The sequence below is a fragment of the Canis lupus genome, chromosome 31, assembly GCF_003254725.2.
Source record: "Canis lupus dingo isolate Sandy chromosome 31, ASM325472v2, whole genome shotgun sequence".
Classification (NCBI taxonomy): Eukaryota; Metazoa; Chordata; class Mammalia; order Carnivora; family Canidae; genus Canis; species Canis lupus.
The window spans coordinates 36,100,582-36,121,058 of NC_064273.1; the positions used below are offsets into that span (position 1 = coordinate 36,100,582).

Consider the following 20,477-nt stretch of genomic DNA (forward strand, 5'->3'; position numbering starts at 1 on the left):
AGAACTGGCTTCCTCACCGCCCGTTCCCTCTTGCCTGGGAGGATGGGCCCCGGGGCTCCACCCAAGCGTTGTCACCTCCCATGTCACCTCCCAGCCGGTGGAGCCAGCCCTCCATCAGCGCTAGGCACCAGGTGGCACTCTGCAGGAGGCCCTCTGCCCCACCCCCGGGTCCCTCTGGGGGCGCCTTCCCAGCTCCTCTCCTGTCCAAAGCCACCCCTGGCGGAGGGGTGACCCAGGCTGCCCCGGGGTCCTCTCTCCCTCTGGACGTGGCACCTGCCCCCACGTCACCTCCCATCCCCGTGTCCCCAGGGCGGCCCTCGGGCCCGACCCCACCTGATGCCTGGCTCCAGGCTGACATTCCCTGCACTGGGGCCGACAGCTCAGACTGCTCGTCCTTAGTCTTAACAGCTGCAAGGGACGTAATTTCCAGCATATTATAAATATTGGCTTCTTAAAATAAAACCGTTAGGTCACTCTTCTAAACACGTCTATTGGAATCGAGCACAGCAGTGTGATATCTGGTGCCATCTGTTCGCGAGGCAGAGGAGCGAGCTCCCCCTCCACGGTCAGGAAATTCGGGGCGCGTCTCTGCCTGGGATCTCCCGCCCCCTCCCTGCAGACGCCCTAAACCCTCTGCTCCGTGTTCGTGCCCGAAATGACTCTACTGCCCACCCTGCAAAGATGCGCGTCCGTTTACGCCCATAAATCAAATTAGTCTTGATTTTCTGTGACCAGAGCGCGTGAGAATTCCTTCCGGGTTGAGTTAGCGCTGCGATCATTGGAACCCCACTGAGCCCAACAAAACGCCAGCACACGGTTCACGGTTGGATCAAGGGCCACCTAGCACAGAAGCCGCTGGGGCTGCCTGGGGCGGGAGGCCTCTCGGGCGCTTCACCTGTCAGTGACAGACCTCCAGCCTCTTCCTGTTCGTTCCTCTGAACGTGAGCGCGGGAAGCCTCGTTCTGCAGAGCGACGAGCTCGATCACCAGCCTCTCCTGCGGCCACTCATCAGCGACCCCCGTGACCACTCACGGGTCCCCACCCCCTCCGTCCGTGGAAAGCCTGAGGTCTCCTACACGCAGAGAAGCCACTCCCCCCGACACCCACCTATCTGCGGGCATTCTGAGGTTCTGCACCCCAGGGCCACTGCCCACCCCAAGCCTGGAGATGGGGGTTGCTCTCTGCCGGACCCTTCCTCGGATCGGAGTGCATAGGGAAGGCGAGGACCCAGACGCCAGGCCCCCAGCAGGGGTCTCTCCCACCCCAGAGGCTGAAGATGCTGCTGCCTGCAGGGCCCTGACTCCCCCTGGTCGCCACTCCGGCCTCCCCAGTCCGCACACACCTGTCACCTGCACCTGCTGTCGCCCACTGCACATTTCCCAACCAAATCGGCAGCAGGGCCTCCTGGCTCTAGGGATATACACTTTGTCCTGGTTCCCCCTTTGCCTCTTGCCTCCACCCTGTGTGTAATGGAATCTTGTCAGGCTTGGATTCCCCACGTGGCAACCACAGGGTCGTGTCCCACCCCTGCCCAAAGCCCCCTGTGGCACCCATTGGTGCTCAGGATAAACTCAGGAAGGCGGACAGTGTGTGCTGCCCTCCTGCACCCTCCCCACTGGGTCACACTCCCTTTCTCATCCTTGGGTATGCAAAGCTTCTTTTGCCCCAGGGCCTTTGCACTTGCCGCTCCTCTGCCCGTGACAGACTCACCCCTGCGCTGGTCTCAGCCCAAAGGTCCCTGGCTCCGTCTCCCTAACTGAATTGTACCGTTTCTTGTTAACGTCCCCCCCACCCCGCTCCTGCCCCGCCACCCTCCCTCCAGAACATCATTAGGTTCAAGAGGCAGGGTCTTCGCTCTTGTTCCGAGCAGCGCGCAGCACATGATAGGCCCACAATGAATAAATATTTGCCGGACGAATGGCCAAAGGGAGGAAAACACACACCCATGAACTGCTTGAGGTGAGCTGGGCGGCCACCACCCATCCCTCACGCACGTGCAAAGGAGACCGTGTCAGTCGTTGCTTGACAAACCTGCCCTCTGAAATCACGTGGATCAGAGACGTACCTTAAATCTCCCCTAAAGTCTGCAAAATGGGAGGTGCGTTCTCTTCCTTGGCTTCCTCCCCAGATAACGATATCAAAAGAATAATAATGAGGGAGGTACTAGCGGAGGCAAACAGAGATCTTTCCCAACTCTAATGACCCAGCCTTATAACTGGGGTTAATTTTTTTTTTTAATATATGTATCTTCTAGGGGGTATAAAAAAAAAATCACCTTCCTTTGTGCTTCCCCAACAAGACACAACCTTATACTATCAGGAACTTTTTTTCCTCTTTGCAAAAGTAGGAGTCGGAGATGTCAACAGGGGGAAAACTCCGAAAAGGAGAGATGTGGGTGGCTTTTCCCTTCCAAACCCCAAACTATAGGTCTCCGTCTTAACCATTCGCCATAAAGGCTGGTGATGTCAGGGAAATGCGGAGGAGCCCCGTGGAGCTGGGAAAACGTGGACAATGGGAAACCCTACAGATGTGATACAAAGTATCACTGGGGGCGGCGGGGGGGGGGGGCGGCGGGGGGGGGGCGAGTTGTCCCCCCGCTGCCCTTTGAGGCTGTTCACAGGGCCAGTGGCTGCTTTACTTTTTCATCCTCGGCGATACGACCTGGAACCACACCGGCTTCTCCGAACGTCTCCAGTGAATCTGGATTTTTAGGGAAGTGGCTCGTGCAGACGGGGCGGTGCGCCGGCAGCTGTGAATGCACGGAGGGGCCGCGTGCACGCGAGGTCACACCTGCGCTTACCGCTGGCCGCGCCCCGGGGGCGGGGGGAGGTCGGGGAGGCCGGGGCGCCCCGGGCCGGGGGCTCCTGCAGGGCGGGCGCGCGGGGGGGGCTCCCGGGGGGTCCGCATGGCGACCCCGCCGCGCACCTGGCGAGCGCCTCCACCTGCGCGCCGCCGTGTCACCTGCCCCCGCCGCCCCGCGGGTTTGCAGACGCGGGTGCTGGGGGAGCCTCCGACGACCGCGCCGCTGACATCCCGCCGGGCGGGCGGCGAGGGCGGCCGGGGCCGGGGGCGGGGGCGGGGACCGCGGGCCGGGGCCGGGGGCGGAGGAGCCCCGCGCCGCACCCCCGGGCGAGCGCGGCCCGAGCCCCGGGCGGGGGCGGCGGCGGCGGCGGCGGCGGCGGCGGAGGCCGGAGGCGGCGGGCCCGGAGCGCGGGGCGCGGGGCGCGGGGCGGCGGCGCGCAGGGCGATCCCGGAGCGGCTCCGGGAAATCCAGCCGGGTTTTGACTCCGATCGCCCACGGAGCCCGCAGCCGGCGAATGTAACAAAGAACAGTCGGCATGGCGGCTGGACCGGGGCGGGCGGCGGGCGGGCGGGGCCGGGCGCGGGGCGCGGGGCCGGGCGCGGGGCGCGGGCGCGGGCCGGGCGGGGCCGGGGCGGCGCGCGGGGGCGGCGGCGGGCGCGGGGCCCCGGGCTTTACCTGCCTGTGGAATGTGCAGAGCGGGCTCGGATCCGGACTCCGGGTTGCGATCCGCTCCGGAAACTGCGCAGCACCGGAAGCCGGGGGGCGGCGGCGGGGCATTCTGGGAGTTGTAGTCCGCGGGCAGAGGCGCCGGCGGAGCGGGCGGAGCGGGCGGCGCGGACGGGGGGCCGGCGGACCCGCAGCAGCCAGCGAGGTCGCGGGCGGTGTGGACGGGGAGCGGGAGGGCGGGTGCTGTGGACCCGGGAGCCGGCGGCGTGGACCTGCGGCAAGCGGGTCGCGGGCGGTGTGGACGGGGAGCGGGAGGGCGGGTGCTGTGGACCCGGGAGCGGGCGGCGTGGACCTGCAGCAAGCGGGTCGCGGGCGGTGTGGACGGGGAGCGGGAGGGCGGGTGCTGTGGACCCGGGAGCGGGCGGCGTGGACCTGCAGCAAGCGGGTCGCGGGCGGTGTGGACGGGGAGTGAGAAAGGCCGCGCGGACGGGGGACGGGAGAGAGGGTGGTGTGGACCCGGGAACGGGCGGCGTGGACCTGCAACAAGCGGGTCGCAGGCGGTGTGGACGGGGAGTGAGAAAGGCCGCGCGGACAGGGGACGGGACAGCGGGTGGTGTGGACCCGGGAGCGGGCGGCGTGGACCTACAGCAAGCCAGTCGCAGGTGGTGTGGACGGGGAGTGAGAAAAGCCGTGCGGACAGGGGATGGGAGAGTGGGTGGTGTGGACCCGGAAGCGGGAGGCATGAACCTGCAGCAAGCAGGTCGCAGGCGGTGTGGACGGGGAGCAAGGCTGTGTGGATGGGAGAGCGGGTGCTGGGGACCCGGGAGCGGGCAGCATGGACAGTAGAGTGGTGAGGGTGGGTGGTTGGGAGAGCAGAGGGCAAGGGCAGTGTAGACGGGGTGGGAGAGTGACCGGTGTGGAACCGGGAGCGGGTGATGTGGATCAGATAGTGGAAGGGCGGGTGGTGTGGACAGGAGAGCAGCGGGCTGCAGATCCTGACCGGCCTGGGAGCCGCGGGGCTGGCTCTGCCGCCCCATCCTCATGTGCCCCATCCTGGACCTCGAGGCTTGTCCAGTCCCGAGACCCTGGCAGCCGAGGCCCCAGCGGCCCCGGGGCCCTGTAAGTCTCTTCTGGGGGCCGCTGGAGCCCTACGTTCCCTTGCAAGTGGGGGCGGGGGGTGGTCACATTTTTTCTTTGCAAGCAGAGCAGGCTGAGGCTTGCTGCCAGGTCCTGGGTGCTTCCGAACGCAGGGCATGGGGTGCTGCCTTCCTCTTAGTCCTCTGGGAACACGCACAGGTGACTTAGCCGCCCAGAGAGGCTCGGCAGCAGATAGGGGCGGGCATCTGGACCCATCCGGGCAGGTGGGCTCCTGAAATCCACACCTGGACCAGAGCGAGGCTGCCATGTGGAAAGTTCCAGAAAAGCATTGCCCCGGTTAGGGCGGCTCTGAAGGCCAGGCTGCTCCCTGGAGGTGTCTCTGCCCCGCCCACACCCCAGGTCCTGGTGGCCTGTGTGGCCTCTTGACCCCCTGCATCAAATGTACCTGAGCCCACAAACCTACAAATAGAAGGGGCTGGAGGGGTCCTTTAGTCTGGGGGGCAGGGCCAGAGAACTGTTCTCTTTGTTCTGCGGTTCTGTTTTCTTTCCTAAGGTTCTCCAGCTGCATCTTTTCAGCATTCAGGCAGAAAGCTCCCCCACTAAAGTCCAAGAGGGGATGCACTGACAGGAAGTGATTGGAAATTGATGTCAGAAAGGACTCATTTCCTTCCTACAGAGGAAGCTCCTAGGAATCAAGAGGAAAAAGATAGAGAACCGCATAGAAAATGGAAAGTCCCCAGTAAGGGAAAGACAAGGGCTTTTAAGCATAAGCAAAGCTACTCAGCTATATATGGTCATGAGAGAAAAAGCAAAATTGCAGTGCAATCGTCTTTACCTGCTACATTAGCAAAGTTTTTTTTTTTTTTTTAAGCTTAATAGCATTATTTTGAAGATTGTAGAAAATAAGCTGTTTCATCCTTTCCTGGTGGGAGAATAATTGAGGATAGCCCTCGTCCAGGCCATTTGTTAATATAGAAATTCTAAATGCATAGGGCCTGGGGCCTGGCAGTCCCACGATCGGGACTTTATTCTACAGTCAGACTTACTTGTACGGATTGGCGTGTGTCTAAGGTCAGTAATAAGGACCATCAAAAGGGCTCCGCCATAAGTGTGAAGGTTGAGCAGGTGCAGAGGGGCAAGCCGCCCTCCCCAGGGCGACTTCCCAGCGGCACTTGCGGTAGGTCTGCTCCACGATCTCCTATGGTCTTGATCACCTCACCTTTACCCCGTTCATACCCCACCCAGCTGGGGGACCCCAGTCTCCCTCCAGACTTCTGTCCCTCACACACGTCCTCGAGATCTTTTGCACAGATCCTCTACCTCGCAGTGCTTTCCTAAGGTTTTCCACCCGCATCTTTTCAGCATTCAGGTCTCTGCTCAATCCCCAAGAGCCCCAGACTGACTCCTACAGCTAATGTGCACCCCTCACCTACCTCCCACACACCCGCCTCCGCCCCCGCCAGTGACCACTCACAATTCTCAAAGGTGGCTGGTTCTCTGGGCCTCTGCACACCAGAGGTACTGGCACGCGTGAACAAAAGCAGATTGTTTGCAGAAAAAAATTGGCAGGTTAAACCAAGAGTGAAAACCTGTAAAAGTGGAAGACCTGAGGCCACCTAACGCCATTTCTCATCATACGTGCAGCACAGGGCTGGGATTCATATTCACGATGCTCATAGCATCTTCAAAAGAATTCCCAATGTGTTTAATATATTCCTTCTATGAAGGCTGGAAATAACTTGTCTTAAGGCAGATTTGTATCCAAAATTTTATTTTTTAATTTTTTTATTAGTCTCAGAGGTAGAATAGAGTGATTCCTCAGTTGCATACAACACCCAGTGCTCATTGTATCAAGTGCCCTCCTTCATGCCCATCACCCAGTTACTCACCGCCCCCGCCCCCACAGCGACCCTGTTTGTTTCCTAGAGTTCAGCGTCTCTTATGGTGTGTCTTCCTCTCAATTTTCACCTAATTTTCCCTCCCTTCCTCTATGTTCATGTTTTCTTTCTTAAATCCCACATATGAGTGAAATCATATGGTTTTTGTCTTACCCAAACTTTTAAAGATTTTTTTTAAAGAGTGTTATTTCTGAAAGTGTCCAATTTTTATTATCAACCAAAGCAATGTAGAAACCTTGCCTGAACCCCAAGCAGAAAAAGAAAAAGAAGAAAAACCTATAAAAGATGTTCTTGGGCAGTGGGGGAGATCTGAATGGGGCCTCTGACACTGGATAGTAGTTTCGCATCTACGTCCTGCTTCCCAAGCACGATAACCATTGAGGATGTGATGTGAAGAGGCCATCCTCCTTAGGAAACGCATTCTGAAGAATTCTGGGTGACACACGAGGTCTCCAAACAACAACGAATCAATTGATCAATGGATGGTGCATAGGTAAAGCAAATATACCAAAACCGGTGAATCTAGTTGAAGTCTATGTGGGTTATTCTGTAGGTTTAAAATTTTTAAAAGTTGGGGAATTAAAAATGAATAAGCAGAAGAGTTTCCGTTACTGAGTGGATTTTCCTACGAGCGCTGTTCCTCCCAAGCAGCCACCAGCGGTGGCATTAAGGTGTCATCGCGATACGGTGTGGCCCCACACCGGGGATGATGCGCTCAGCCCTGTGCCTGGTTGCCTCAGACATGCGATTTCTAACTAACATGGCTCATCAGCTCTGTTTTTTTGTTAATTGACTCCTTTTTGTACCGGATGTTATAAAAAATATATATTTTTTAAATATATATATTTTATATATTTTTTATTTAATTTATATTTTAAATATATATTTTAATATATATATATATTATCCAAAGCCACTTCTCTACACCACCTCTGGCTTTGTGATCTGGCTAATTTTTCTTGTCCAGATAGATCCGAGCAACGAATAATTTAATTCTCAAAATGTGCAAAGCATTGCATCTCGCTTTATAACAGCATTCTCCCCCATAACGGGGGGCTGAAAGTTTAGAAAAGATGATGTCCTGGTCTCTCCATTTGATGCAAGGTAGCAGAGGCCCGTGGCTCGGGGCAGGGATTCTCCAGCAGGGCAGCCTGGGGTCAATTCTGGTTGTGCTGCTTATCCACTGTGTAATCTTGGGCAAGTTACTTTACCTCTGTGTGCCTCAGCTTCCTCATCTCATGGGATTATTTTATGTTCTTTTTTTTTAGATTTTATTTATTCATGAGAGAGAGAGAGAGAAGAGACACAGGCAGAGGGAGAAGGGTCCATGCAGGGAACCTGACGTGGGACTCGATCCCGGGACTCTGGGATCACGCCCTGAGCCAAAGGCAGATGCTCAACCACTGAGCCACCCAGGTGGCCCCATCATGGGATTATTTCGAAGAATGTATGAGTCAGTAGATGTAAAACTCTGAAAAAAATTCTGGCACATAGTTAAGTGCTCATTTCGCATTCGCGACCATCCCTGTGACAATCTTTATGTAGCTTTTGTATAAAATACCAAGTAGCCCAAGGCACCTAAGCATCCCACTTTATAAATATTGATATCCGTATAATCAATAGTTTTGAATGCTTGGCACAGGCAGGGGGACGGTGTGGTACGATTCGCATTGTGCCAGTGGCAGTTGGAGCAGGGGACGCGGGGGGCAGTGTGTGAAATTGGTGCTTCTAGGGCACCGTGGGAGGAGGGTCTGGTCTGGCATCTTCCCCTTCAGCGAGGACACTGCCGAGTCATCCATCCTGGGATCCAGACCTCCCTGGTGAGCATCCTGCCTTTTCTACACACGATGCACTGACATCGACACTATTTGTAGGGGCGAGCAAGGTAAACGATAGCGCGGTTGTGTCACAGGCATCCCCGCCACAGCGGGCTCTGTCCCCCGACCCCGGGCTCTGATGAGTGGGGAAAAGCGGACATCAGCGAACTTCCCAGATGTGTTCCTCTAGGGCTGTCAGCTGATACCGGTCACTACGTGCCCACTGTCCCAAGCCCGAGGGATGGATGCACCGCCTGCTTAGGAGCCAGCATGAGAGGGACAGATACGGAGGCAAGTGACAGGGATTGAAAGAAGCGCCCTGTGCTCTGGGCCATCCGTCCGTGGTGGCAGGAGCTACTTCCTGGAAACGGCGGGCTTGTGTATGGTTAGGTCATCGGACGGGAGCGGCACGTGCTGGGGACGAGGGGTGTCCATTCGCAGTGAGGGCCACCTGGGGGGCTCCGGGGGTTGAGCGTCCGACTCTTGTTTTCTGCTCAGGTCACACAATCTTGGGATTGTGAGCTCGAGCCCCACGTCGGGCTTCTCACGGGGCGTGCAGCCTGCTTCAGATTTTCTCTCTCCCTCCCTCTGCCACTTCCCCCCACTCAATGCACTTTCTCTCTTCTCGCTCTAAAATAATAATAAAAAAAAATACTGACAGTGCTGTTGGGGTTGGTAAGAGTACGGTGTGTGCCTCGAGGTGACGGGCAGGAGATCCGGTTAAGAAAGCTGGTAAGTTGGGACAAGGCTGGCTTTGCAGCGAGCCCAGCTGGTCTCCTGTGGCCTCCGCGCAGATTGGACCGCAGATCACCACTTCCACAACTGCTGTAGTGCCTGGGCTCAGAGAGGGAGGAGGGAGAAGCAGAGACACGGACCCCCGGGAAGGACCCCCCCGGAAGGAGCCGAGATGCCTGCAGGGTTTGTGCGGGACCTGTCCACCCGCCTGGCCGTGCCCGGCTCCAGAGCCAGCTGCCCCGTCCCCCCCAGGAGCCACCGCGAGCCCCGTGCTGCTGTGACACCTGCCCCACACAGGAGCCTGCTCCACACGGGGCGGGCATTGACCACGGGGAGAGAGCTCGTCAGAAGGTGCCTGGGGACCATGCAGGGTCGCCTCGTGCCAGCTTGCACCGCTGGAGGACCCGGGCCAAGCAGACCCTGGCAGGTAGCACCCACCACCCACCATGACCCCAGGGGTCACCGGAAACGTTGACTTTCTCCAGGCCTGCAACAGGATGCCAGCGTCGAGTCGGGACAAGGATAGGAAGGGCCTCTGCCAGGAACGAAGCAAGCAGCAGCGGCCACATGGGCGGCACCCGGGCTGCCGAGCCTCACGCAGCAGACGGAAGGTGACCCAGGACCCCGGGGCTCAGCAGACACAACTCGGTGTTTCGTGTTCCACGTGCACGTTTATTTCTTTCAAAGACCGTTCCCGTGGCGGCCACATCTTCCACAGTTTGGTATAGGAGCGGGATCTGTGTTTAAAGTGCTACCAAGCAATATGATCGCTGTCCGGCACGTTCGTCACCACACCCGATCGTCACGCCAGACCTGCCCACGTACCCGGGAAAACCTTTCCTTTAAAAAAAAAAAAAATGTAGCTTTGAAGTGACATTGGGAGGCAAGGGAGGGAAACCCTACAAGGCTAATCCGTCAGTGGGAAGCCGGGTGACCTGAGCGGGTCGAGGTTTTCCTGATGCCCCCTCCCACTACAACAGGGATGCTGAAAGGAAGGGCCTGGAGGGGACCTGAGTTTTCCTTGCAAGAACACAGCAGCACCAGCGTGTCCGTGCCACTTTGGTAGTGGGGCCTGAGCAGGTGCAGGGCAGCGGACGGAGGGCCTGGCACCGAGCCCACGCCCATGCAAGACTGGCGTCGCACCCAGCGGCTCCCAGCCTGTGCTCTGAGCTGAGCTGTCAAGACCGGGAGCTGTGGGCCTATTCCTGGGAAAAGCCCTGCAACTGGTGGCAGCGACATAAGTTGTCACTTTCTGCTGGAGAAGAAAGTCTGCAACTCTCTTCTATAGACGCAGCTGGTAAAACCCATCAAAACCCTAAACAGGCACCAAATTCGTGACTCGTGGGCAAGGAGCTATGGGGGGTGGGATCAAGGGCCGGCTTGCAGCTTACGCTTGAGCGTTGATTTAAATAAAGTGCTCTGTCTAAACCTCCTTCACAGCGGGTTTCCAACGGGACAAGGAGGGACAAGGAGATCAGTGCTTTTATTGCTACGTTAATGACACACACACCCTTGAAGCTCCCTCAACTTTCTCTGCAAAGAACCCAGGCACGTCCTTGAACACAGAGCTCGCGACCGCCCACGTGAGGCCTGGTCCCAGCCGCGCAGACACACGCTCCTATTAGCGTTCGAGAGACCTCACTTTGCAACACCGCCCTGCAAAAATACCGTGACGGCGAAACAAAAAAAGCCCCGCAGCCACTCACACGCACGGAAAGGCAAGGGAATGAGGTGATCTGCAGGCTGGCGTGCGTGGCATCTGGTGGATCGTGACGTGTCCTTGCCACGGAGACCCCCACCGCGCAGGCACCAGTTGGGGTCAACGGCCAGGAGGGCGGCACTCGCAGGATCCGCAGGCCCGTGGTCTCTCGGTGCCGCGTGCACGCACCCTTCATGCTCGGCTCGTGAGCTCCCTGCTACGTCCTCGTCCGCTGACTTCAGAAGAGGCCCCCAGATGGAGAAAACGTGTGTGTGCGTCCTGAGGAGGGGCTCCGGGGTCCTATGCAAAGGTACGGAGCTGCCGACGTGTGCCCGACAGATGCACAGAAGCATGATCTTGACGCCCTGTGGCTCTCGCATGTGGGACACTCAGCCCACCTGCCGCTTGCACGGGACCTGGACGAGGCCTCCGGTCATCGGGAAGTTGAGACAGCAAGAGCCCTTGACCAAAGCATCCAGCAGGGAGCAAAAGACTCACGGGGCCCGTCAGAAATGGGAATAGCAGAGACATTATTATTATTTTTTTTTTTTTTTTTGAGAGCGAGAGAGCTCCCAAGTAAAACCCTGATATCGTCACATTGAATAAATCGAGTTGATCCAAACATCACAGTCAAGCAAAAGACTGTGCTAAGAATTAGTCCTGCTCAGGTGCCTGAAATTGCCCCACGTCCTGGACAATTAATTCTCCAGTGTCCCAAGGGCAGCAATCCTACCGGTAAAACAGGAGTGACCAGATGTGTTCCAAAAAAAGACTAGTAGTGACTACGAACCCGCAGGGAGTGACGTGGTTATTAGATGTCGGAATGCCCCGTGCGGTGTCACACCGACGAAACTCAGGACGTTCACCGTAAAAACCCGTTTTTACGGAATTACCATCACCTGGTAATTCCGGGGACGCCGAGGGATTTCTAAACGTGTCTTGCAAAGTGAGATTCTTAATGTCGTCTGAGAATTTGTTCCCTCAAGAAAAGGGGTGTGGGGGGGGGTTCTGTTTGCACGAAGGTTTTTGTTTGGCAGTGGCTCCACGGCCCCCGAAATAGATAATTTAAGGGTCGACAAACATGCTTGTGGGAAGGAGCTCCCCGGATTCCGTGTCCGTGATAGAAGTCAGGCTTCGTAACGGGCTTTCAAATCTTCCTGGAAAAAAGTGAATCTCGGTAAAGCATCAAAACTTTTCAGAGGAACGACCACGGCCCTCGAGGCGGGGCCTCCGGGCGGCACGGGCACACACGGAGAGGCGGGCGGACCAGGGACGTGGTGTGAAGGGCACGCGGATGGGCATGCAGCGGGCCACGGTTTTCTTTTTCCTGTCCCCACGGGCAAGCAAGGCAAGGACACCCCAAGACGTGTCAAGCCCTGTCTACAGCAGAATTCTCAAGAGCCCCCCCAAAGGAGTGTGATGCAAAGCTTGGCCCATCCCTAAGGCTCACACCTCGTACCTGAGACCTCCAGACCTCCGCTAATTTTCTCTTTTGTCCTCAGTGTACTTTGTTTTGGCCTCTTGCAACATTTGGCAAACCAGCCGTGTCCTAAAGAAAACCCGTGTGTGTGTGTGTGCGTGTGTGCGTGCGTGTGCACGGTCGCCGTGCTGGGCTGTCACTGCTTCTAGCTGTACTCGGGAGGCCCCCTGCACACTTGAGTATGCCAGCGGGGGGTTGAGGGGGAAAAAGCCCCATGTCGATGGCTCCACTGGGATCATGAGGCGCTTCTGACACTGTAGAGAAAAATGTAAAAAGCACAGAGGAAGTGAGAGAGCTCCCACTTGCAAACAGGCTCAAAGTAAACGTACAGAGCGCTCAGAGTAGTGTGCACAGCATAGATTTAGTGTTTGCATACGGTTTCAAGTTATATGGCTAATGTCGAAGGCAACCATCGTCCTACCTCAGGCACACCGTCTCCGTTACCACCGTAATTTCTCCATCGACCCCAAATCCTGTCTGTGTCCCACCTCTCTGTACTCAGAGCCAGCTGCACCCCTATTCCGAGCAGCCGGTGAGGACAGGTGACCCACCCGTTGCGTTCACAGCGACAGCACAGAGGGACACCCACCCCCGCCTTGCGACGCGGTCCAGGCGCGGACCCACGGTAACAGGTGTCCGAGTGCTGAGTGGGTCCCATCGAGTCCCCCAAACCTGCCCCATCACCGTCTCTCACGGGATGCTCTTTAGTTCATAACGTAAATCTTTTTCTAACATTTGACTTGAGCTCTGAGATGTGAGCACAGCCCACGGGGCAGCGCCTTCAGGTCTCCTTTGGCATCGGGTGGCAAAGCGGCCTTTGTCAGTTTTCTCTGGGGGGAACCTCCTGGCCCGAGACTCAGATTCTCATTCCCCTCTAGGAGATGAACTTGTCGGGGGAACCCCAGCTAGGGCCGGCGGGCCGGCGGGCCGGCGGGCGGCTAGGTGGGCCCGCGCCTTCCAGCGTCCGGGTGCAGCAGGCCGCCGGCCTCGTGGTCCACCGGGGCCCCGTTCACGGCGCTCTTGCTTCTGTGCCTGGAGAGCAGCTTCCTGTTCAGGATCCTGGTGAGCGTCACCCCCTTCCTCCGGGCTCCCTCCGGCTGCTGCAGGAACACGAGGTCATTGTGCGACTGGCTCATGCCAGGGTCCTTCTGCTGATGCCGCCGGCGGAAGAACAGCTTCGCGCCTTTCCTTAAAATGCCTCCTGCAAGAGGAAAGTACAGGGGGGCTGGTCAGGTGGGCCGCGGAGGAAAACCCCGGGACCGTGAGAGGCCAAGGTGAAAAGACCCGGGGAAGTTTGGGGGCCTCTGCCAAGAGCAGTTTCTTACTTCACTGTGCTGTCACCCTGCCCACGGGCAAAAGCGGGGTGAACGGGCCCGGACACCACACACCGGAGTTTTCAAAAGGACAAGACTTTGCCTGAGAAGCAGAGAGCTGGGGAGAAGCAGAGAGCTGGAGAGCATCCCCGGGCAGAGAGCTCTATGGCTGACTTCCTAGTCGAGGCAGATGGCAACAGACTGTCCCCACCTCGGGTCCCCCACCGCCCCCGCCACCGCACCCCTTCTTTGGAAAGGGCAGAAATGCTGAAGGGCTCTGTGCCCCAGGAAAGATGGTCGTGCTCTTAACACCCCAGCAGGGTCTGGGGACCTTTCCAGCCAGCCTGGAGGTCGTTACATTTGCGTGGAGGTGCTGCGGGCTTTGGAAGAAGGAAGTCTGACCATCTGGGTGAGGAGCTTTATGGCTATTTGACAATTCCTTATCGTCACCATAAGGCCAACAAATACTTCAGGAGCCAGGATCTACACCAGGAGCCATCGTGTTTATTCAGAGGGGATAACGAAGAGCATCTGCTGGCTCTTCCACACGAAACGCATGCGGACGGTGGCGGGATTGGGCCCCCCCTGTCTGTGTACCTCTGAACAATCAACACTGAAAAGCAGGGGCACCCGGGTGGCTCAGTGGTCGAGCGTCTGCCTTCAGCTCAGGGCTTGACCCCCCGGGGTCCTGGGATCGAGTCCCGCATCGGGCTCCCTGCAGGGAGCCTGCTTCTCCCACTGCCTGTGTCTCTGCCTCTCTCTGTGTCTCTCATGAATAAATAAAATATTTTAAAAAAACAACTGAAAAGCAGCACACCCCATGATTTTAAGAGGCTGCTCACTGGACGGGGCACTGAGGATGAACTTCCCACGTGTTCTGTCCAGGCTCAGCTGTAGAGCAGAGCTCGAGCCCCGAGGCAGAGGCTGACTATCATCTGGTCAATGCTGCTGAAAAGATCCTTTTTTTTTTTCTTTAATTTTCTCTTTGGATATAATCAAATAGCCTATTCTGAAGAATCATGAGGCTACGTGTACAGTTAGCTCGTGCGGAGAGGCCGTGTGCTGGGGTCTCCAGGACAGCGGGAAGGGGAGTGTAAATGTGTAGGTGGCTCTGCTCTGGCCACGGGGCTGCTGTGCCACTTCTGGGGGCCCTGACCATTCCCGGAGCTGTTCAAATCCCCATGAGATGCGGCCTATCACGACGCCCATCACCACTAACAGCTGGATTTGACTGTGCAGTCTGGCCAGGGGGCTGGATGCAGCGGGACCCACCAGCTAAGTTCCCGGCGGATGGATACCCTGGGCACAGTGAGGGGCCCCAGCCTGAAGGCCACCTTGGGTCACCGGGGCCAAGGAGGTGTTTCTGATCTACAGAAACCAGCTTTAGGTTAAGCTTGGGGTCCCTGAAGGGAAGATAAATGTGGGCTCTCACTAGAACAGAGGAGAGGAAGGCAGGGTCTATTTGGTTAACCTGAGGTGCTCTGACCCCATGCCACAGTGTCCCCAGGGGGCTAGAAGCCCGAGGGGGGCAGACCGGCCTATCCCCGGGTCAGTTGGAGGCTCCAGGACCTGGAAGCCCAGCAGGAACAGGTGCTGTCCTGGAACACCCCATACCAGGTGGCCCTGCACCGAGAGTGGGTCTGGGGTCTGCGGTGTGAGCAGGGGTGGTGGTGTGGGTTGGATCATGCCCCTCCAGAATTCCTACGTTGGGGTCCTGAGCCCCAGTAGCTCAGAATGTGACCTTATTTTACAGACAGGGTCTTCACTGAGGTGATTCATCTACCGTGAATTAGGGCAGGCGCTGCACCAATATGACCGTGTTCTTATATGGGGGGTCACGCTTTTACAAGCCAAGGAAAGTCAAGGATGCCGGCAAACACCAGAAGCCTGGGGAGAGCATGGAGCAGATCCTCCGTCCTCGCCAGCAGGAGGAACCAGCCCTGCCCACACCTTGACCTCAACCTTCTGGCCTCCAGAGCTGGGAGACCGTCCGTTTCCAGCACAAGGCAGTGTGCAACGGGACAGACCAGCCTGCCCTGCGGGGCTCAGCAGCTGGCTGTTGAGAAGCATGGGCTTGCACCAGATTCGGAGGGAAGCCAGAGCACGGAGAGAGGCAGGAGGTGGCTGTGCTCAAAATTCTCTAAAAAGGGAATCTGCATGTTTGCAAGCAAGCAACCGCACTTGGGGCACCTGGGTAGCTCAGCCAGTTAAGTGTCTGACTCTTGGTTTCGGCTCAGCTCGTGATCTCATGGTCGTGGGATCGAGCTCCGCGTCGGGCTCCATGCTCAGCAGGGCGTCTGCTGGAGAGTCTCTCTCCCTCTCTCCCTGCCCCTCCCCACTGACTAGCATGCATGCTCTCTTTAATTAAAAAAAAAATGAAATATACTTTAAAATGACTAAAATTCAAATTCTTGCATATTCAGATTCAGAGGAACCCTCAGGGACTTGCAGCCTGTGAGTTAAATCAGTGAAGTGGAAAGAGCTGTGTACCACAGTGACTTGAGACCGTCCTGCCTGCCGTGGTCTGTCCCACAAGCTAAGGTCTGCTCCTGCACCCCACATGGACGGGGCTGGTCACGGGCTGTGTTCTGTGCTTCCATCCCCACTGAGGCTCTCAGAACAGGGCTGCTGTTTTGTGAAACCTGACTGTTCAGCGTCCAAACCAGAAGCAGGTGATGTCCTGTGTCCCCCCGGGTACCCATCATCCCAACGTCACTGGAGAGAGTCACCAAGCCTGGCATTCCCCTAACTTTACATGACTTGTCACGGCATCTACAGGGACAATACCACCGCCTGGGATGGAGGGGTCGTGGTAAAGGAGGGGCCAAGGTTTGCAAAATCTTAAAATCTTACAGATCTTAAATAGACCTTATATAGATCTTATAGATCTTAAAATCTATAGGCTGGAACCCCGTGTACATCCCCCAGAGGCGCCTGAGGGAGATCAGATCCCTGGCAGTGATGCGCTCTGCTCCAACGTGGGCACCAGGGCAGAAGGCCTGTGTTCCCACACCTGGCTACCCTGGACACCTGAGGGATGCTGTGTGAGCCGGCAGGGGATGGGTCCCACCCCAGACAAGTGGCCAGCAGGTGTCCGTGGGTGGTCACCAGGGAGGCCTCCCGGGAGTGTGGTGGGCCTCAGCTCTCAGAGGCGTCACAGAGCCCAGCCCTGCACCCCCACACGGACGTGGACCGGCTTCACGGAACGACATAAATCTCGAGAGGCACGCTGGTAGCGAGTGTAGGACAGGCTGCTTTAGTGACGCAAGCCCATGCCAGACCCATCGAACGTGAAGAATGACGAGCATAAACGGAGGTCATCCACTCTCGTTTTTCTAAATAAAAACGTTAAGGTCTGTTTAAACTTGGGCACGAAGCACAGTTCCCTTTGGGGTAAATAGTGCCAGAAGAGCAAGGCCCCAGGGGTGACGCTGACTCCACCACCCCGCGGGGGACGGACAGGCAAGCACACTCGCCCGTCAGCTGGGGAGTGACAGCACCTGGAACTTTCTCGCCCCGAGACTGTGCTGCTCTGCCTTCTGTTCTGTGTCAACGTGGCCGGTGCGCCCAGCGATTCGGTCAAACGCTCCTGTGTCACAGGAAGGCACTTGGCAGGTGGTTAACACCTGCATCCGGCTCTCCCGGGCTAGAGCGAGCTACCTGGATGTGTGCATGGGCTTCGGCCCATCAGCTGGACACCCGAAGAGCCAACGCAAAGGGCTCCCTCCCTCCGGGGGAAGAAATTCAGCCTCCGGCCCACCCCGCATACTTCAGACCATCAGACCCCATAATCGCCTGAGCACCCCTTGGTTCTGTTTCCCTGGAGGACCCTGGCTAAGACCATAACCAACAGTTTGGTACGTCCCCGTTGCCTCTGGGCCCCCAGAATCGGTCACCTCTGCTGATAGGGAAGTTCGTGCGGCCTGAGCAAGAGGAGCTGGAGCGGTGTGGGCTTTATAAAGCCCAGCTCCTTTATTCCAGACCACGTCCGGCCACTCCAACAGGCAGGAGCGAGACTCAGACCTCGCCTCCAATCTTAAAAACTCCTTAAGGTAAAATCTGGAGCGGAGATATATGAGATTTGAAGTGGCCAAAATCTTACATGGGGGGATGGAGAAGAGGGGAAAAAAAAAAAACAAAAACATCCTTCCCTGGTTCTAGCAAGGTTAAAAAAAAAAAAATCAGAAATGGGCCAAAGGTTAAACAAATAGGGAGAAATTCAAAAATAATTATTCCAAAATAGAGCTTTGACACAGCAAGTATTTGCAAATTTATCCTCCTTTGTCTCCACAGACCCTAACAGACGTGAGTGGCTCACCGGAGAATCCATCTCGGCCTCTGAGAGGTAGGGAGGAAGGAGCAAAAGTCCCCTCGCACATCGGAGGTTGCTGCCCTCAAACAGCTTGTGAACTCCAGCTAAACCACAGCGAGCCCGTCTGCAAAAGTGAGTACTTGGTAGAACCAGAGCACGGCTAAGGGAAGCGGTGTGTATGCACAGGGCAGCGTGCAGGGCCGTGTCCCCTGAGCTGGGGGGCAGCACCCCTGCACCCCCCGGTCGGGCGAAGGTGCTGCACTAACCCGCCCGGCACACGTCTAAGGAGGAATGTGGGGAAAACAGACACCGTGGGCCGGTCGAGCTGGGAAGTGACGGGAGAGGAAGGGAAGGGGGACCAGCTTCCTGTTGTAACAGAACAGGCTTTGCTCAGGACAAGGCTGTACTCGATTTTGGGGGGAAAAAGAAAAAATAAGAAGACAGGACTTACTGTGTAGGCAATTAATTCTGGTTGGCATAGCGATCCTCTTAAGCTAAAGGGAATGAGCACGATGGCGAGAAGGAAGAGGTCAGAGGTCAAAAGCAAAACATGCAGGAGCAAAACAAGAATGACAGACAGTGAGTCCCGAAGCATCACACCTGGCACGCATGGGAGGTTACGGGGCAGGACACCTGGCAAGGCTTGGGGGTCGGGGTTTTAGTTCTGGGTTTATTTATTTATTTATATTTATTTATTTATTTATTTATTTTTACTTTTTAATATTTTGCAAAGTCTCCATCACTACTTTTGTTCTTACCAACGTAAAGTACACCTAACACAGACCTTGCCGTCCTAACCATCTCGGAACACACGGTCACGGGGAGTACGTTCCCGTTGCCCGGCAACCACGCGGACCCTCAGTGAAGCTAAAAATAAACCCGAATCTGGGGAATAGATTTCCTGCATTGGCTGCAGCATTTCCAACCAGCGAAACCCCAGGAGGACCGTAACCACGCGGGCAGTCTTGGGGACCCGTGCAAACTCCCTGCTGGGACGCAAGGTGCAGGTGGGTGGTTCTGGAGCCAAAACGAGCCTCGGTTTAAAAACGAGAGCGCGCTCCCTTGATCCCCAGGGTAGAACTGTTGCTGGAGCACATCTACCCTCTGGCACCCGTAACACATCATCGTCTGAGGTTCCGACAACATCTCGTGGAGATGCAGTGTCCAAATCGCTCAGAAAACACTGGAAGGGGGAAGCAAGTTTGAAAACACTGCCAGATACGCCCCTTTATAAATTCTCGGTCTGGGGCAGCCCCGATGGCCCAGCGATTTGGCACCTGCCTTCAGCCCAGGGCGTGATCCTGGAGACCCGGGATCGAGTCCTGTGTTGGGCTCCCTGCAAGGAGCCTGCTTCTCCCTCTGCCTGTGACTCTGCCTCTCTCTCTTTCATAAATAAATAATAAAATCTTAAAAAGAAAAAAATTCTCGGTCTGTGCAGTGGTGCCATCAGGGTAGACGTCCAGCGCGGTCCCTGTGCCCCAGCACACCTGGAGGTGGCCCCAGCGCACCTGTCAGCACCTCGGTCCCCAAGAGTGCCCTTTTGGAAGGGTCCAGTTCAGGAAAGGAGAAGCGTGGCCATGGCACAGCAAGGATAGACGCCCAAGGGAAAGAACTCTCCGGAAGGAAAAGCAGAGGAAGCAACAGACGAGGGAAGGGTGCTCTCTGGATGGACTTGGGGTCGACGAGGCAGGGCCTCTCAGAGTGAACACAGGAGGGCGGATGTGGGGGAGGGGGCTGGGGTTCATGAGAAGAGGCAGCGGACTGTTGGCCATCGGGAGGAGGAAGGGAGAGGAGAGGGCACCCCGCCCTGCACCCCGTCTTCTACCCTGCCCAGCGCACACACTGCCTTCCATGGGGCTGGGGGAGCTCCCTGGGGCGGTGCTGGCCCTGAGACTGGGGGCGGGGGGCGCCCTGTGGACCCACAGCCAGGCCGCCTTTCCCATCACCCGGGCTGCGCCTTCTGTACGGGAGCGAGGGAGTCTCCCGGGCCCGGGCCAGCAGGCAGACGGGGCCCGAGGTCCCATCTCCATCACGCGGCCTGGAGATCGTGCCCTCTCCCTCCTTCTTTCCTCCTCCTGGCTTCCAGTGGGTCCCCATCTGTGCCTCCCCTGCTTCCACATGGGTGTGGCTCACGGGGACACACATGAAGCCGACAAGGAAGGGGGGGCGGGGATGAGGGCAGGCCCCTACAGCAGGGCCCTCAGCTACAGGGCCACAGGCCACCGTGTGGCACACTGCGGGCTGGCGAGCTGCACCCCGGCCTCTAGTGCCTGCTGCCAGCAGCACCCCAGCCCCCAACTGTGGCAGCTGAAGCTGTCCCAGGACACTGGCAGGGTCCCCTGGGGGGTGTGGGGGGGGGACACAATCACCCAGTTCCAGAACCACTGGGCTGTGGCGGCAGGAACAGCCTACCAAGGTTCCCGACCTCAGGACTGAGTGCTAAGGTCTCCTAAAGTCTGCGTTCTCGGGGGACAGGGGAGGGGGGGCGGGGTGGCCGAGGACTTAGCACTGAGCTGCACCCACGACTCCCAGCCGGGGTCAGGCGCCTGCATTCCGTCTCCCATCCTGTCTCTGCACTGGGATCTCCGGGTCCCTGCCTGGAGATGGGCGCATCCTCGCTCGTGGAGGAGCTGAGGTGTGGGAGGCTTGACGCCCC

General features: G+C 57.4%; 2 protein-coding genes and 1 long non-coding RNA gene across 8 annotated transcripts in view; 1 reads left to right on the forward strand and 2 right to left on the reverse strand.

Annotated features, from left to right (window-relative positions):
- The window catches only part of PRDM15 (PR/SET domain 15), a 64,752-nt gene extending 61,198 nt beyond the window's left edge, over positions 1 to 3,554 (reverse strand). Inside the window, exon 1 of one of the 2 annotated variants that reach the window (XM_025462048.3) lies at positions 3,479 to 3,554. The gene's annotated coding sequence lies outside the window, so the exon portion shown is untranslated. Of the gene's footprint in view, positions 1 to 2,638; positions 2,850 to 3,478 lie in introns of those variants that run through there. The other variant, XM_049104631.1, reaches the window with a different exon arrangement.
- A 389-nt stretch (positions 3,555 to 3,943) lies between these two features.
- LOC112669163 (uncharacterized) lies at positions 3,944 to 19,237 on the forward strand. 4 transcript variants are annotated; one of them, XR_007407555.1, is made up of 5 exons: positions 3,944 to 5,744; positions 6,689 to 6,958; positions 15,263 to 17,366; positions 17,803 to 17,953; positions 18,555 to 19,237. It is a non-coding gene; the product is annotated as an uncharacterized LOC112669163 (long non-coding RNA). The 4 variants fall into 4 exon arrangements; XR_007407554.1 differs by having other exon boundaries at positions 3,945 to 6,958; positions 15,263 to 15,629; positions 15,933 to 17,366; XR_007407553.1 differs by having other exon boundaries at positions 3,944 to 6,958.
- The window catches only part of C2CD2 (C2 calcium dependent domain containing 2), a 57,024-nt gene continuing 46,215 nt past the window's right edge, over positions 9,669 to 20,477 (reverse strand). Inside the window, exons 14-15 of one of the 2 annotated variants that reach the window (XM_049104632.1) lie at positions 10,724 to 13,397; positions 9,669 to 9,857 (exon numbers count right to left, since the gene is read on the reverse strand). In XM_049104632.1, coding sequence (XP_048960589.1) covers positions 13,135 to 13,397 — 263 coding nt within the window. In that variant the 3' untranslated portion in view covers positions 9,669 to 9,857; positions 10,724 to 13,134. Of the gene's footprint in view, positions 13,398 to 20,477 lie in introns of both variants that reach the window. The other variant, XM_049104633.1, reaches the window with a different exon arrangement.